This window comes from Lissotriton vulgaris, chromosome 3_1 (assembly GCF_964263255.1).
Source record: "Lissotriton vulgaris chromosome 3_1, aLisVul1.2, whole genome shotgun sequence".
NCBI lineage: Eukaryota > Metazoa > Chordata > Amphibia > Caudata > Salamandridae > Lissotriton > Lissotriton vulgaris.
In genome coordinates this window covers 190,068,556-190,087,616 of record NC_141689.1, presented here as the reverse complement: position 1 = coordinate 190,087,616, position 19,061 = coordinate 190,068,556, and the positions used below count along the sequence as shown (strand labels likewise).

Genomic DNA, 19,061 nt, shown 5'->3' with positions numbered 1-19,061 from the left:
TCCGATTCAGACAAGTTTCAGAAACGCTGCATTTTCTACCCATCTATTTAGTTTTTCTTGAGTGGAAAGATTCACTCCGGGTCACCTTGATCCAAAGTAGTACAACTGTTCACCCTTAAGAGATGTCAATTGACAGAATACGTAGCTACAAACAACAGGGGCAGCCCTGAGCACCTGAACCAGGCACAAATAATACTGAATCCTAACAGAGGTTCAAGATATCAATACATAAAACACACATGATTACAAACAACCACATTTACCATGTGACAAACATCATTACAAAAAGAAAAGAGAGAAAAAAGGGTTAAAGAATACGGAATGAACCGAATAGGAAATTTCGATAGGAGAACACATTTTGAATGCTATGTAAGTGGATGGGCCGACGAGTGCAGAGTTTAGGGCTAAGGAATAGAACAATCAACAATCGTCCAGCTAGCGTAAGCTTGAGTTGGGGAATATGAAGAAAAGAATCAGAATCCGATTGCAGCAACTTACTATAGATATACTAGGAGATTCTCTAAAGAAGACACATTACTTGCTTCATAGCATATTCTGTGCATTAAACCGCATCCTTAAAAAGAATTCAGTGCTTAAGTAGCAACTAGTGAAGATTTTACCTAGGTTCTGCCATTTGGTAAAATGTTATCATTCTATCAGCTTTTTGTACAGCTAAAGTATGGATACACTACAATCTGCTATTGTAATTCGGAGGATCCCCTAAAATATGCTGTTGCAGCAAAGGAGCTGTGGCCGAGATCATCTGTGCGAAAAAAAGGGATGAAGGGAGAATTTACCTAATCAGATATAATGCATTAAACCAGAATGAGTAAACACAAAACAATATACTTTGAACACAGATTTTAGTTTGTCTAAAAACCTCAAGATTTACCATTAGCAGAAGCAACTAAAGGAGGGTTGGAAGAAGCCGACCAGAAGGAGTCTAACACATACTACGGATTTGTCACTGGTAAATATATATTGTTTACAATTAGGTTGAGAAACCTGCGATTCATTCATGTCAGCATATTTCTGTATGCTTCGTAGACAGTAATCAAATTTGGATAGAATTTGAGATGAGTTCAAATGTAGACAAATGGTCAGCTAGGTATTGCTTGTATCATCAAGTGCACAGAAACCAGATCTGATAGGACTGGTTCAGTGTTTTACATAAATATTCAACAATGTAGAAGAAATTAAAGATCCTTGAGGTATACTGTACTAGATGGCAACAATGTCAAAGGTGAAAAATGGCAAGAGCACAGATTGGTGGAGTGTTTCAAAATCAAGATGAACCACTCTGCCACAGTGCCCGTAAAACTCCGTTCTGTAAGCTTGGTTAGAAAGATACCATGACCCATGGTACTGAATTCTGAATAATACTTCTAAAAGGATCAGAACTGATGCAACATCTATGAAGCAGGTTTCAAGCTTGTCCACCACCAAGCCAGTGGTATCTTGGAGCCACGCTCAGGAAGAAAACTTAGTTGCCATGAACCCAGAGTAGTTTTTAGACAAATAGTTGTTCAACAACAGTTCGTGCAGTAGTTTTTCTCAAGAAGGGAAGGACGTGATGGGTTGGTAATTGTCTACCATCCCTTAGTCCAAAGATTCCTTTTTAACTGAGTCACTGTGCCTCTCTCTGATTGACAGAGCTGTGAACCAGTTGACAGAGCTAGCTTGAACAAATTAGTAAGATGACAGATGCATGTGAATTAAAGAGCATAATAAAAGAGTAGGACTGGAACGCTGTTTACTGGTGAACCAGTCTTTAAATTATAAATTACTTCAGCATCTTGGTAAAACATGGTGAGAAAGATGACCACCTTCAGTTTGTGCTAGTAAACAGACTCATCAATTGCAGGGTCATCTGGGGTCTGAGACTCTTTGATCTACTGACAAATATTTTACATTTTTTATAAATAGAACAAATTAATCACATAATTCTAGTGCCAAACCACTTTAACGATTAACAGCATCTCACAATACATCCAATACTTTTCACTATTATGTTTTTCGTGACACATTAATAAACTATCCAAACAATGGCAATATCCATAAATAGGGACCAGGAGGAATTCATGCTTCAAATTAGTTTTATTTATTTGACTAGTGCCGGGACTTCCTTTGGGGCAGTTGTTGCTGCTTTTTAAAATCAGCTTATTCTCTACCTCATTCATTTTTTAATTTGGAAGAAGTGAAGAGGGGATTGGAAAGAAACAGAAGAAAATAAAACACTTAACAATACTGCAAACATAACTCTAACAGTGTTCCCCCATCACATTACTTAATATCAAAATCCGACATCGGTGGGCAGTAACTTACTCTGGAATGCCTACTGTTGGACTTAGGATTGCTAAGCCACCTAGGGTAGCCTGGCCTAGGGTAAGACAGTCTGACTCCAGAAACACAAGTGCAAAGTTTGCACACCACCCAGCAGTAACTTAATGCAATTCCACTCAAAAATGACACTACACCAAACTTTGTGGAAAAATACGAGCTGCTTTATAAGAATAATACTTTGTGTGTTTGATGACTTTTTATGAGACTTCAATACATCACATATTTTCACATGTCATTATTACTTATCTTTCTTTAGTCAAAAACGTTAACAATCACTTTGGGTTGAGCTTCTAAGGTTCTGATTGATTTTTCTTCACACACAAGCGCTAGCTCGAGTTTCTGTAATTAACAAGCACTTTCCATTAGTCTGTGTTACATACAATCAAAAAGGTTTTAACATTTTACTGTTTCGTGGGTTATATTAGAAGATCTCCTTACAAGGACTAGCTCTCAAAACTCTCATACAGCGCTGGGAATGCTAAGAAGTCAGCCTGTATACTCTCAATCCTTCTCTTCCCTGCCTCTGTAAACCAGGGTTGATGCTTTGACTGAATGGGTCAGTCCCCCACAGGCCCAGATCTGTATCTTGAATACAAGAGGAGATCTAGTCAGTGTGGACTCCAGGTACTCCTAAAGGGACCCACTGAGAAACTGGACAGGGCAAGGTCTTTTAGGCAGGTTTTATCTAGTCCTCAGATCTCTGATAACCCGGTTTGTTTCTTTCGTGGACTGTCCCCTGTTGCTGGATGGGGTTCCAGTGATTTTCCCCCGACCCCCCACCCCTCACCTCTTCCCTCAGATTTGGCAGTAGGAAGGCATCGGAGGACACCTGATGGACTTCCCTCCAGACCCCCCTGCTTTCCCAGCTTACTTGCGAGAAGCGCGAGCGTTAACACCCTCTTCCTGCCGCCGGGGCCTCCGATCACTTACAGCCTCCCGGGGATTAGGAAACAGGCAGGACGTTTACCCGCCCTCCGCCGCAGCTTTACCTCCGCTATGGCTTCGCTAAGTCAGGGGGTGGAACAGGGCCTCTCTTCGCCCGGCAGGAAGCCTTGACCTCAGCGTGGAGCGCGAAGAGTGATGACCGGCGCCGCACTCACTTGAACCGCGCCTCTGAGGAGACGCTACCTTTCGGCCTCTCTGCGCGGAAGACGGTCCGCTTCAGCGCTGCACCGCCCACCGCCGGGAAGGAACTCCTCACTCGCTTCCTGGCCTGTGCACTCGGCGGGACGCTTCTCCGGCACCCTCTCCTCACCAGTAGGTCACAATGGATTATCCGGACGCTCCGAATCGGCTGGGGCCACAATTCCTTCAGCGAGGGCAACCGCTTCTGGGCACAGCAACAGGGTAAGTTCTCTTAGCAAAACAGACGTCGTGGGTGAGCAAGGAAGGGGAATACTTCAGCCTCCTTTCCTCCTCCTGCACCACCAGGCCAAGTCCACAGAAATGCGCTTACTGCTGTTGTTTTCCTTGGTGCTCTAACCTGGCAATTTACCACAGGGGAAATTCCCTCAGCTGGGCCAGATCGACTGAAAGGGAGGCAGATTCTCAGCTCGGGCAGCAGACCAATAAGGGCTATCAACCCTGACAGGATCTCCCTTCTCTTATCCACAGTAGTCTGCGCTCCAACCAGACCTCGGGGTTCCTTTACTACCAAGCACCAACTAAAATGGCTGCCCAGCATTCCGCCTTATATAGGCTGACCCTCCAAGGTCCAGAAGGGACCAGAAGGTTCTGGAATGCCCTATTCTATCCTATGGGTCAGATCTCAGGTGTGACAGTTGAAAACCACCATTTTGTATATCTGGGTGAATTCTTGTCAGGAAAAGGCACCTAGGCCTGAGGTAAAGGTCTATGGGGGCAAAAGAGCATCTATCCCCCAGATCAACACCATAAAAAATCTAGTGGACACAAAAAGTTATAAAGGGTATGAGGGGCAAAAAGGGGACTAAATAAATAATGAATAGGAGGGGCTACGCAAAAGGCCAGACAGGTCTAACACCTACCATTAAACAGACTTATCTTGTCCTACTTTCTGCACTCATGTTTGGCAGTAGCAGAACCAACTGGTATTCATATCGAAGTCCCTACTTTAATAGTCCCCAGTTTAAAACCAGGGCCACACAGAGTTTATAAATAGAATTATGCAATGGTGGGTTACCAAAGTTTGCCATAATTGTACGACCACCAAAAGTTAATGTTGCCTTGGGAGTTTTAAAAGAGGTACCCAGTAAGCTATTCTCACCAATAAATCATCTAGTGCTTCAACTAGCTGATTACAGGATCCAAGCAGGACGGGTAAACAATAGTAATGTAATAGAGTTTTTTTTTATCCAAATGAGGATATGTGATTTAATAAGGGAGGCGTGGCCTGCTGAACTGCAAAATGGCGACTAGCTAAGCGAGCTCCACTGGCCGAGTACTACTCCTTCACCAAACAGCCCGGAACGCAGGGAACTGCATGAGCTGACTTACACCCCTGAGACTGGCTCTGGAGCAGAGGGTAGACCCCGGTGGAGGTGGGCTCGGCCGTACATACTGGAGCCGCTGATGTGCAGGCTGGCTGTACTGGGAAATCGAGCCTGCGGCGATCCTTGCGTAGAGGGCTGTGCTCGGTGCGGGGGATAACTGGCTGCCTCTGACAGGATAGAGTTGAAGAGGTGAGGGGCTGGCCCGATAGAAAACAGAGCTGTGCGTCCTTGGACTCGGCGGGGAAGCAGCGTTGGGAAGCAGACTTGGACAAAGCAGACCCGGGGGCCATGCGGACATCTGGCTGGCTTTCCGACCCGTAGCGGAGACTCGAGGGGCAGCGTTGGGACCCTGGGCCACCGGAGGCGCGTGCGGAGACACTGCTTAAGGTGGACCAGAAGCTGTATGTCTAGCAGGGTGGATTGGAGCTAGTCACTGGACCTGAGCGCCATTTTGAGTCCTTGCAGTGACGGGTATCTGCGGAGAGCGAAGCGGCCATAGCTGTGAGACCGCGTTGTGTGCACTGAATGTCAATGGCGGCATGTACCATAGGGCAAGAAAAGGAGAGCGGGGCAAGCTGCTGACTCCAGCTGTGGGGACACACTTAGATTTGCTGAGCCTGGAGAGTGTGCTTAGTCTTCAGGGGTGCTTGCTGTCTAGGGTCCAGGCCCGGTACAAAATAAGAGCAAGAAGCGTTGGATTTGGAGCAGCTGACTGGGGCTGGATGGGACCTGGACGCTGGACTGCTGCTCAATCCATAAACGGTCCTGTGTGCTTGGTTGCATGTTGGCTCCTCTCATATCGAAAGAATAAAGGAAGGCTGGTCATTGGTGCAACAGTTTAGCTGTTGATCCCCTTCACATGGATTACCTGCGCCGCATGTGGCCGAGGGACCTTACGGAGGCCTCCATCAGCACCTGAGCGAACCATGGGCAAACAGGATGCGAAGCAACCAAAGCTGTCCTTCGACCAGAGGAGAACCACGAGGCTCAAAGAGTCAGACCCAGAGGCCGGCGCAGAGAGGGCACCAGAGATGCAGAGGGAGGACAGAGGCGAGGATCTGCGCACCCTGATGCTCGAGAGGAGATCTAGCCTTCGGAATATAGATACCAAGCGGGATGCGTTGACGTCCCAACTGGATGCTGTCAAAACGCAGGTGGGAATTGCACGAGACCCGCTCGATGTGCTTGAAAACCGGGCCTCAGACTTCCACGAGTTCCAAGTTGAAACCAAGGAACAGCTACAGCATATGGATAAAGTGTTAGGCATCATTCGCGCCAAAAACGAAAATCTGGAAGCTAGGTCCCGCCGCAATTACCTGATAATTACTGGCATACTGGAGACGACAGCCATCGCCAAAATGGAGACCTATATAGCAGACTTACTTCGAGAGCACTTTGATCCAAACTATCCGCAGTGGAGCGGGCGTGCTGTGCTTTAGGTCCCAAGCCCCCGGTCGGAGCTCCACCCAGACCCATCTTACCAGGACTGAGATCTTATCCTGCGTCTAGCCCGAGGGAAGGGAACTATCACGCACAAAGGTAACAATATCTCATTTTATCCAGATTTTACACCTGCTGTGCAGTCGGCGAACCGCGAGTTTCCTCCTGCTAAACGTATCCTGCTGCAGGGCCAGGTTCCCTATTCGCTATTATACCATGTCAAGCTTAAAGTTCCCCACGAGGGATAAAATGAAATGAAATGAACTAGCATTTATAAAGCGCGTGGTTACCCAGAGGCATCCCAGGGCTAGTGTCAAAACTGCAATAGGCTACGGCAATCAGTGTGGAAAGAGCTAGGTCTTAAGCCTCTAACGGAAGACAGAGTGGTCCGATTCTTTACGCAGATGCAGCAACAAGGTATTCCAAAGTTTGGAGGCATTATAGGAAAAAAGTTGTCCGCCCCTTCTGGACCTCCTAATTCTGGGAACAGACGCCATCATCATCATCATCATCACGATCATTAGAGCGTAAATGTCTATGAGCTTTATATGGTCGGACAAAAGATGAGTTAATATCCGGTCCGTTACCCCCAAGTATCTTGTGGGTGGTGCACAGAGCTTTAAGATGAACCCTTTCCTGGATAGGGAGCTAATGTAAGGATCTGAGGGCGGGTTTGGATGATTGACGGCTAGGGACACTCAAGAGTCCAGGCGGCACAGTTTTGCATAGTTTGGAGTTTTTTAAAAACCGCACCGAAGGCACCAAGATAAAGAGCAATACCATAGTCTAGGCAAGATAAAATAAGCGCCTGGACAACGAGCTTCCTTGCTAAAAGGGGAAGCAGTGGCAGTACTTTAAGAAACAATTTTAAGATGTCAAAACAGGCAGCAACTGCCTTCCTGGCTTGAGTTTTAAGGTTAAGTTCAGAATCAAGCCAGAAACCCAAGCTCTTTATTTCCGATTTGGGAATCGTTGGAGGGCCCATACATGTGGCCAGATGTCGGCAACCCCGAGGGGGGAGGGATTACCGAGCAACATGAGCTCAGTCTTGTCCCCTTTCAATTTAAGATGGGAATGACATATCCATCTCATCACCTCCTCGAGGCAGGGGCCCAGATAAGTTGAAGGGCCTCTTTTATGATTGAATGACACCACTAATTGGGTATCATCGGCATACGTAATTATATGCACACCAAATGGCAAAACAATCTCTGCAAGCGGGCCATATATGCATTAAAAAGAGTGGGACTCAGGGATGCCCCCTGAGGCACTCCAAAATACAAAGGTCTAGGACTTGAAATGGCCTCACCCCCAAACACCTGGTAGGATCTATCCTCCAGGAAGGAGCACAACCAGTCAAGCGCTGTTCCGGTCACACCCAACTCCTTAAGTCGGTGGATTAAGATACAGTGATTCACCGTATCAAATGCCGCGCTGCGGTCTAACAGTATCCCGGCTAAGGATCCCCCTGCCTTGAGGATTTTTCTTGAGTCCTCTATGACAAAAGAAGTCTCAGTCGCTTGCGAGAGGCGTAATACGGTTTGAGTTGGCTGAAGGAGCTTACTCACTTCCAGGCGCTTGGAGAGAACTATGTTGACAAACTTCTCATCGATTTTACTAACCTAATGTAAAAGTGAAATGGGACGATAGTTATCAAGACAGTCTGGATCTAGGCCAGACTTCTTCAACAATGCTTTTACCAACGCCTTCTTCCATGGGGGAGGAACTACTCCAAAAGACAATGAGGAGTTAATCATATCATGAGGAATGGGCCAACCGAACCGGCTGCGGATATAAGAATATTAGGAGGGACAGAATCTAGAGGTGATCCACTCTTGGCCAGGGCAGAGATAGTGAGGAATGTTTCTTTTTTCAAGGGATGAAATGCTTCCAGTAGGTGAATCTCCCGCATGGCAGTAGTTGCTTCAGAAAGGAAGTTTAAGTCCGGTTCGGTAAACAAAATTCGAATTGATTGAATTTTGTTATGAAAGTAATCCGCAAGCTCGTTACAGCGTTCATCAGTAGGCTCAAAGGTGTCGGGGGCAGCTGTACCTTGTGTGAGTTCCTCGACAATAAGGAAGGATGAGTTTTCTGCACAAGAGATTTTTTCGCTATAATAGCCAGCTTGGGCTTTTTTAATTTCCATCTTATAAACTTGACAGTGTCCCTATTATCTTTTTTCCTGGTGGGGGGAAAAAAACTTTCCTTCACGCTCTCCCCGCCTTTTTACAGATGTTTTAATTTCCGTAACAGAGGATCCGCATATTTCTTCACAGATGCCATGTCCGCCCTCAAATTTGCTAAGCATATTGGTGGGAAGAAGTCCAAACAAAGCTCCGGTTCTGCGGACTCTGCTGAGGCCCATATGACTGCCAATGACTGATGAGACTCAAGCCCTGATACGTCCATTGCTGGTGCTGCTATGCAATGAGATGAGTTGGAGCCCGCAAGACTCTCACAGTGTTCGGAGGTTTTTCTTTAACAGTTTTGTGTTCAGTTCTCTCTGATATGGGGTTTTTTCTCATTTAAAATGTTTATGAGCCGGACATGGCTGATTACAGAGCGGGCTGAGTTGGGCTGGGACTTACAGGCCCATCCCTTTTTTGGGCTGTACAGCCTGAATGTGCTCCTGAACTGCTCGTTTTGATGTGCTGGGATGATTTAAATTTCTTGTGACACAGCTCTCCGCAGTTTTCTTGGCTACCCTGTGTTGGCAGGTGAGTACGCGTTCCTATGGGAGAGCTCCCACTTGTTGTTTAAGATGCTTGGGACGGGTCTTCTACATCCTGATTGGGGGGTTGGAGTGGGAGGTGGGCTGGCGAGTAGGGGGGAGGTTTGATGTTATGATGTTTGCCAGATCACTGCTATACAGTTCAGCTTACCGTCATTGGGTCCCACCAATCATTATACTGTGCTTCGCTCCTACTGTAATTCAACACTATACTGAGTTAGCCGTCGTATGACCAGTTTAAATTTACTAACATGGAACATCTGTGGGCTAAAAGATGGCAGGAAATCCAGGCTAGTCCACTCATATTTGCTACGACATCACAGACATATGCATCTTAATGTTACACCCTATCCCAGGATGAAACACAGTAGATGGGGCTCAGTATACTCATCCATTTACTCAAATTACTCTAGGGGGGTGGCCGTGTTGGTCAGACGGGGTCTTGACTGGAAGGAAAGTGAATTACAAATTGACTTGGAGGGTAGATTCATCATAATAATGGGTGGGATTCCGGTTGTGATAGTTGCAGTTTATGGCCCCAATGTTGACTATCCTAGTTTCTTTCAAGATATAGGGGCCAGCGTGACTGCGGCAAACTGTGAAACCATTATCTGGGGTGGGTACTTTAATGCAATTCTCAATGACGAGCTAGATCGGAAAGGGATATCTCAAACATTACACCCATCAGCTAGTGCTGTATTGAAAGCCAATATTTTTAGACGGTGACCTGGTTGACATTTGGAGACGGAATCATCCACAAACTAAGGAAGGGACGTGTATATCTGAGCACCATAGAGCGTGGTGAAGGTTAGACTTCTGGTTGGCGCCACGTGATGTGGTTACATGGACCAGTAGGTCTCACATCTCCCATCTCCCTAGATCCATGTTGGATCACGCATCATGTCTTTGGCGCTTAGTGCTTCCCAACTCCGTTCCACGTCTGTTTATGTGGCGGTTACCGCCAGATGCCCTTTTAGATAAGGCTTTTAAAGAAGAAATAAGGGGGGATACCAATGACTATTTTACCCTTAACGCTGGTTCGGTTGATACGGAGGCCTCTTTATTGGAGGCATTTAAGATGGTAATCAGGGGTAATTGCATCGCCCGGCAGGCTGGGGTATTGAAGGCTATTCGGGGTACGCTTGCAATACTAGAAAATCAGATCAAGGAGCTAGAGACACAGTTTTACTCCTCTAACGATCACAGGACGCTGGCCCTTCTGAAAGAGAAACTGCTTGAATTTGAGGAGGAAGAGCACTGCGAAGTTACATTTTTAGGGAAACATGCTCAGGCCAGGAGATACAGGGAGGGGGACAGGCTGGGGGGAACTCTTGCGCTGATGATTCTTGCCCCAAGGTCCACTGCTTATATAACTGAGTTGAAAGGTACACAACAGTCTGTGATTAGAGGAGAGAGAGAAATCCTAGATGAGTTTTCCTGTTTTTACTCTGATCTATACACTCCTACGCAGGAATCTAGTCCAGAGGGCCTGATACCCTTTCTTGATTCACTGGAGCTACTCTGGTTGGGTCAGAGGCATAGGGAATACTATGACGTCCCATTTCACGGTGGAGGTCGTCACCCAGGTCATCAAGAGCTTACCGCTGAACAAGGCCCCTGGGTCGGACGGTCTAACCACCGCATTCTAGAAGACATATGCAGAAGAGCTGGCGCCGCATTTAATAGCGCTATATGAGGAGGCTCAGGCATCCTGCCACCGTCAAAGCGCGAAGCAATAATAATTACCTTGCTGAAACCCGGGAAGCAGGAAAATGAATTGGACTCATATAGACCATTGTCATTAATAAACGTGGATGTGAAAATTTGGGCGAAGCTCATCGCAAATCGGTTGCAGCCTCTTTCCATTGATCGCTCGCCCAGATCAATCGGTATTTATCCCAGGGAGATCTACTTCCCACAACCCCAGAACCCTATTTTCAGTACTGCACTATTTACACCCTGATGTGCAAGCTGCTGCAGTCTTCCTAGATGCCAAAAAAGGCATTTGATACGCTCAAATGGCAGTATCCATTTGCAATTCTGAGTCGCATGGGGTTCAGTCAGTTGTTTATTAATCTTATACGTCTGCTATACACGCGACCAGCGGCTCGGATCCGGGTGAACGGCCTTCTTACGCTACTGTTTGGTATCTCGCGAGGTACGTGGTAAGGTTGCCCATGGTCCCCTTTGCTATTCGCAATAGCAATGGAGCCGCTTGCAGGACTTATTAGGCAACACCATTATGCCAAGGGGAGTGGGTTTAGTAATAGGAGTCATTTAATTTCACTATATGCTGATGTCGTCACATTGTACGTAACTGACCAGGCGTCGTACCTTAATCCATTACTTTGGGAATTTATAAGATTTGGAGACCTTTCTGCAATCTCAATTAACTAGGCCAAATCAGTTCTTTTTTCTTTAACAGACACCACTATACCACCTCCCTCTGAGTTTCCTCTTAAATGGGCGGACAAACCTGTGAAATATCTGGGCATATGGCTCAGTAGAAATATGCAAGAAATATGGGACATGAACTACGGGCGCGCCACAACATGGTTGGAAGAGAAAGTCACTGTGTGGGCTAAGCTCATGCTCTCCCTAGCAGGGAAAATAGCATTGGTCAAGATGGTGATACAGCGGAAATTTATTTATTCGTTAATATTCCTGTACGCCTCACATAGGCCTTTTTTAAATCCCTCAGATCCCTTCTGGTCTTGTTGATCTGGGCGGGCAGCGCATGTCGCGTGGGACCTATTGACACTTCCTCTGCGTCAAGGCGGCTTGGGAGCCCCAGACATGCAATTGTATGCACGGAGTGCTCAGGCTCAGTTTCTCCACCACTGGGTACATCCGACTCCTTTTCAATCCCATGCGGCTGTGGAAACGGAAGCTGCAGCACCGGTCCCACTGCAAGTCGCTTTATATCAGACCTACAGGCGTCCCAGAGATGGCATAGACACAGTAGAGACCTTGAGGTGGGAGTGGAATGAGTTACAGAAAAGAACCGGCATTCCTATTCTCTATGCCCCGTCCATACTCCCAGCACACAACCCTATGCTGCCCAACATGTGCGAGGGTATTTGCAAGGCCTTAGCACAAAAAATTAGACTCTGCACTTTTGTTTCGGCCACCCTCGGCCTCTGTGGAGGGTCAGACAGTCTTTTTCCGAACTCTTCGTATACTACAAACTTCGGGCTGCATGTTGGTCGTTACATGTCACTTCCCCGAACTTCCCGCCAACCCTACTTGCATTGGAAAACGGGTTTAAATCAGATTCACCAGAGACTAATTACCCGGATATATAATCACATGTAACATTGGCACCTCGGACACAGCCACAAGCACTCCAGGCATGGAATGTAGAACTTCAAACTCCACTTACAGAGGACCAGTGGGTTTATTGCCGCTGCCAACTCACAGCTTTGTCCCCTAACTATAAACTTCGCCTAATCCACTGCAAGTTCATGCACAGATTTTATAGGACACCTTCCAGTTTGCATCGTACTGAAAGATGACTAAAGCTGCTGGAGATGCGGTTTCGCTCCTGACACTTTTTTACATATGGCCTGGAGCTACCCACGGCCGACATTATTTTGGTCCACCGTATTTACTACGATTCGCCAGACATTAGGTACGCTTGATGATCCTGACCCCATTACAGGGTTTGCTGGGTATGTGAAAGATACGCCAGTCAAGGTTCGTAAACTGCACGCGCTGTTATTACTCTTTGCTAAGCGCCAGGTAGCCAAACACTGGGGGAGAAAGGGGGTTCCCTCTAAAAAAGGATTGGATTAGAGACGTCACATTTGGGCCTTCACAACTGACCACCTTTTGGATGCCTTCAGCATCAAGGCCCAGGGACATTTGGGAACCTTTTGCTATGTAGGCCCGAGAGCATCAGGAAGCAGCTGGAGATACGCCGATGGAATTTGTGCTGCCCTTATGAATCAACACAGGTAGCCTGGGGGAGGTCGGAGACTGGGGGGACGGCTGTTCGTGGGAAAAAAGGGATGTTGTTTTTCTGCCACCGAGACTAACTCCCTATGCATAACCTGGAGGGTGATGTTGTGGATATCTCTTCAAACTGCCCCTTGGGTATTGGCAGAGAATGTTTTTAAAGTAGGATGTATCCAATTTCCTTCATGTATTGAGCAGAGGATCGAGCACGCATGGAATGACATTTGTAATTGACATGGTAGGCAGATGTAAAAATAACTACGTACCGATTAGCAACTGGCTTGTTGTTTGTAGCATTGTTCTAAAATGCAAATCATTTTTTTTATTTCAAACTATTGGTTTTAGAAAAGGTTTGAAGGCAACACATGCAAAAACAAGCATTTACAATGCAATGGTCTCGGCATCATTAAAGGTAGAGCTATTGGCATTGCTCATGACATTTCTTTTTTTTTCTTTAAATCATTAATAAATTGCATTGTCATTTACATTGCCAATACACAGCACTCGGCACTCAAAAGCACACAGCACGCTGCACTCAAAAGCACACAGCACTCTGCACTCAAAAGCACACAGCACTCTGCACTCAAAAGCACACAGCACTCTGCACTCAAAAGCACACAGCACTCTGCACTCAAAAGCACACAGCACTCTGCACTCAAAGGCACTCAAAAGCACTCTCTGCACTGCTCTGCACTGCACTCACTACTCTGCACTCGCACTCACTACTCTGCACTCGCACTCACTACTCTGCACTCGCACTCACTACTCTGCACTCGCACTCACTACTCTGCACTCGCACTCACTACTCTGCACTCGCACTCACTACTCTGCACTCGCACTCACTACTCTGCACTCGCACTCACTACTCTGCACTCGCACTCACTACTCTGCACTCGCACTCACTACTCTGCACTCGCACTCACTACTCTGCACTCGCACTCACTACTCTGCACTCGGCCAAGAAGCGACGTGGCCGCCCCCCCACGTGGGATGCCGAGGCTATGGCATCCTCCTCTGGCGTTGGTAGGACGATCAAGGCACCCCACGGGACAGGTATTTCACAGCCCAAGACGGGAGGTCGGCAGCTCTTTGCACACACACCTGGGAAATGGAGTTTCCTCGTTCAATAGGCAGAGATACAGAACTCCACGGGGTGAAACATGTTAAATAAGTCTGAAAGTGCTCGCTCATACACACAAGAAACAGGAGTTAAGTACCACATAATCTCCGAGGAATCGGTGCAAGAACTTACTGGATGCCGTTCAAAACCCTCTAAATGATGTCGGCACCAATTCCCCCCCTCCCTCCCTCCCCATTTTCAATAAAGCCACGGATAGGGTCAAGAAAAAACACCCTCTGAGATGGAGACGTACACAAACATCAGCCGGATAACAAATTCAATTTTAAAACGCTATAGTAAAGTTCCCGCCTGCACGGCTAATTCAGTGGCGGAGTTCCGAGAACTTAACACTGGGGAATTCCATTTTTGCGAAAATAATGGCACGTTAGAAACTGCCCCACAACAATAGAAAGATAAACAACACGGATGAACAAAAATGCAACCCAATAATCAAGCGTATACTCATGCGCCCTCCATCCCTCCCTAAATATACATCCCTTTAAGCGCGTGGAAAAATAACGTCGGGCACATAAACAGTAACATCCTGGACATAACTGCTGGTATGCTCTTCTCACGGCGCTGTTCTGCTCTGCTCAGCCCACGATGGTCTCAGGTGCGAGCTTTGAGCAGGGGCTTGTGGGTGAAGTCTTGCGCTTTGGAATGCGAAGGATTTCTCTCCCTTCGGATATTCTGCTCCTTGCTGGTGTTGCCTCTGTCTCTGCCTCCACTCAGGGGGCCTCGCAGGGGGCACTCTCTGTGTGCCGGGAGGAAGCAGAAAACCAAAGCACAACGTTGGTGAGGTCTGCGTCCTGACTCTCACTGCTCCTGGGTGCGTGGGGCGCAGATGGGCAGCGGTGGACGTCCCCTTCGATTTGCGGTGGGCAGCAGAAAACGAGAGGCGCGATGTGTACTCTTGGGCACACAGAGACTGCCAGATGGAGGAGGCTACGACTTCTTGGGGCGGCTGTTGTCGTGAAATGGCCTAAAGAAAAGCGCCGCCATTTTCAGATTCGGGGGCGTGTTTTTTGCGCCCTGAGTGACAGACGACGTCACAGGGCTAAAGAATGCAAAAAATCACGCCCCCGAATCCGAAAAAGACGGAGCTTCTTTGGAGGGACGGCTCTCTCCTCCAATGGCTGGCCTCCATTTAGGAAGCCAGCCAATGGTGGAGAGACAGCGCAGGGAGGCGGGTTCTGAAGCCCCACTAGATGACATTAATTCTCCGGACCGGAAGCTGCTTCGCAGCTTAACGGTCCCTCGACCTAAAAACAACAACAAAAAAAACAGTCACAGCGCCTAGAACTACCTTCAGAAAAAAGGTCCAAGTGGGACCCATTGATACACTGGTGACATACATACTGCAGACCTTAGGAGAATCATGTAATTAAATCCCACCTTATTTATTGGCCAAAAGAGTTAGGACATTATTTAATTTGTAGTAGCAAGTCGATGAAGTTGAAGATTGTGCTAAAGTCCCTTCACACAAGTAAATATTATTGGAACAGGGTGGCTCATATATCTAGTGTCCTCGCCTTATAAGAGTATCTTAAGGGCAACAGACATTCACAAGTGTGGATACAGTTTTCAGCTCTACTGTATATTCCTAAACGTTAAGAATGTAGGCCACATGCCTATTCTGCAGAATACCAAAGAACATACATAATAGGAGAAAACCCGTAGGTGGTGTTATTTCTATAGCCTATTGAATCTCTCTGGGGGTTGCATTCTTTGCCCAAACCAACAGAAAATCATTTACTGCCTTTTAAATTTAAACAAAATAGTGAAAACAAATACAGGTATAAAACCCAGTTCCCACCCACCGCTAGAAAAATGTTAACGTTCACGCAAACACCTGGTGACAGCTTTCTATCGGAAGGAATACACGCAGACACAATAATTTACTGACCTTGTTGCGGTCATTGAACGCCAGTGCTCGGACCTTGCAGTTGTCAGGATTAGTGTTCTCCTTGGGAATATCCTTCAGGGCAGTATGTGAAATGTGAGCATACACTGGGACTCTGGAAATGTTGCACCTTGAGTCACTTTTATTGAGCACATCTTCGGTCACTTCCCACAAGCCCATTGAGCCGTCTCGCGAACCTAGAATACAAAATCCCACAGTCTCAATGTGCAAAGACCTTCCACAGGTATCACCACGGCAAAGGTGAAGGCAAGCAGAGCACTGCTTGAAAAAATATAAGAGCCAATTTAGGATTATTTAATTTAATACCTGTTGCTTAAAAAATAAAGTCTTTTAACATACCAGTTTATTGAAAACCTGGTTTTAGGGGTGTCATAAGAATCGTATTTGCCTGTCAGATTATTTATTCTCTATTTTGTGAAAGATATTAATAAACATACTTTGACTTTCAGATAAATTCACAGCAAACTGACTAAGAAAAGGTTTTGTCTGAAGTTGACAATGAAAAGTTGATTAAGGTATAAAGAGGTTAATAATGACAGCACTGGGGAGCCGACAGATTAAAGACAATTTCAACACAGACTGGGTATCTGCTATACTTCATTAAAGCAACTATTACAATATAGAATTGACCATATGGATGTCATCTTTGCTGAAACGCTCAACAAGCATACAAATATGAAAGCTCTAATGTGGATGGTACATGTGAGCAGAGAAAAATCAGTATACAATTTGATTTAAGTAGTTATTATTAGAATATTAGTTTCCAGTGAAGAGTTCTTAGACGTAGCAACAGCACTGCCCCTACCCCACTTAATCTGTCTGCAATTGCATGTGCCAGGGTTTAAAACTTTTTAAAATAATTTACTTGTGCGGAGATGTGTTACTTCAGTTCTATAGCCCTTATGCACCAATAAAGTTGTCTGTCTTCGCTTCAAAAAATACACAACAGTAAACCTTGAAGATAACCAGGCACTCTCATTGTGGGTGTGCAACATCTTCAGGAAAATCAATATTCATATTACAGGAGGGTACAACCCTTGGGAGGCATACAAATGCTACTCTGACTGACAAGTTGGTATACACATAGCATTCTCCAGTTACTAACTCCCTTGCTCTCAATGCCTCTGCTAGCTTTAGCGCAGGGACGCTTTGTTGCTGGGGCAGACATGCGCTCTATAAATCCCCCAAAAATAAAAATAGTACCCCATTTGAACTGAAATGCCGCACAAAATTATAAATCATCAGCTAGTGAAATCTGAGAACAGTGTTTTTGGAGGGGAAGAAGGGATTAATAAGAGACTGATTTTGACAACTGACCTACTGTCTAACCACTTAAGCACGAACATGAGCTGCTACTTACTTTCTTGTCATTATCCTTATCCCCACCCTCGGTTCTATCTTTCTGTGACTCTTTGTAATATGAGACCAGATAGTTTCTGGCCACCCCACCATTTTTTGGAGGCTATGGACTGTTGCAACATCTGTTACCTCAGTATTGTCTCTTCCATAAAATCCAAATGTGATGGTTATCTAGGCCAAAGGAAGAGAGTGATTTAGCGTAGAATAGCAGTGTCTAGAGTGAAGTGGCGTAGAGTGAAGAGGCCTAGAGACGAGCGGCCTAGAGGGGAGTATGCATGGAGTGCTAGCACACTGCCATTACAAGCAACACATTTTCAATTGAAATTACCATTGATTTACACATAGTTTGTGATAAAACTAAACAGCACACAAACAATGTGTGTAAATGTCATCACCTAGAACACTTATTTGTTTGATCATATTAAAATATGTTTGCTTTACTGGTGCTTTCCAAATTCTTATTTATTCTGAAGTATGTGCACAGTTTATTCACAGACATTTAAATGTTGTGTGCTAGAAAATGAACTTTCCTTTCCCATCTCCAGTATCCAGCAAGATTGTCACACAAATCCTCTCACATTGAAGTCAGAGTAAGAAAAGTAAACGCCAAGCTTGCTTGGAAGGCAGAGCCAGAAATCAGACTTCTACCTTTGAATGCACAGCAAATGTGACAAGAACAAAATGTAAAGGTCTGTTTATGTAAAGCAAGTATAACACAAAAATCCATATGTGATGGATCATAGGAACCTAGCCGGGCAGAGATTGTTGGTTTACCCAATTTGGGTGTGCCTTAACAGAAAAGAAAATGTATTTTCTTGAGTCCCCTCACTCACCCAGGGTTGCCCCTAGGTGACATGCTTCATCATTGGGGCAATCCCAAGCATCTACGACATAGTGTGTTAATCACTCTCGGCCCAGACTCAACCGACACCAAACACAGATTCAGGCAGTGTATGTCTGACATACACTGCTGGATGTTAAACAATTGTCTTCAACTCAACGCCAGTAAAACCAAAATCATTCTCTTCGGCAATGCACAAATGTTGTGGTCAAGTGACTGGTGGCCCCCAAATCTAGGCATATGTCCTTCACCTAAGGCGGCAGTCCACAATCTATGAGTGCTGATTGACAATTAACTTTGTATGTCGTACCATGTCAATCATGTGGCTCGCATCTGTTATGGACTAATGTGCCGCCTACGTAAGATCTTTATATGGGTCCCTTTGTCATCTAACATGCCACTGGTGCAAGGATTAATCATCAGTCTGGATTATGGCAATGCCCTTTTGGCCTCCATAAACGAAGAGCACCTAACAAAACTTCTGGTCCTTTAAAACATGGCCAGATTAGTTCTAAATCTTCCACCCCGTCCCCCCTCGGCATCTAGTCTGAAAGCCCTTCATTGGCTACCAATCAGAAAACGCATGACATTCAAGATTATCTGTCTAGTACACAAAACCCTTCGTGGACATGGCCCCTATTATCTGGCTAACAAACTGAAAAGGTATCAGCCCTCCAGAACCCTCTGATCCGCCAATAAACATTTAACTACTCCAAAAATCCGCACCGCTAGGAACGGTGGAAGATCTTTCTTCTGTCTTGCCCCCACTTTGTGGAACACACTCGCTCTTTATCTCCGCACTGAGATCGACCACAAAAAGTTCCGTAAATCTCTTAAAACGTGCCTATTTTGAGACCGTCTTCTCTTCAGTCTGT

The 19,061-nt window shown here is 45.9% G+C and overlaps 1 protein-coding gene across 2 annotated transcripts in view; it reads right to left on the bottom strand.

The window, feature by feature from the left end:
- DCAF12 (DDB1 and CUL4 associated factor 12) overlaps positions 1 to 19,061 on the bottom strand; it is a 269,091-nt gene that overhangs the window by 161,007 nt on the left and 89,023 nt on the right. For both annotated transcript variants that reach the window (XM_086960298.1, XM_086960299.1), the window contains one exon: positions 15,969 to 16,162. In XM_086960298.1, coding sequence (XP_086816424.1) covers positions 15,969 to 16,162 — 194 coding nt within the window. The remainder of the gene's footprint in view (positions 1 to 15,968; positions 16,163 to 19,061) is intronic.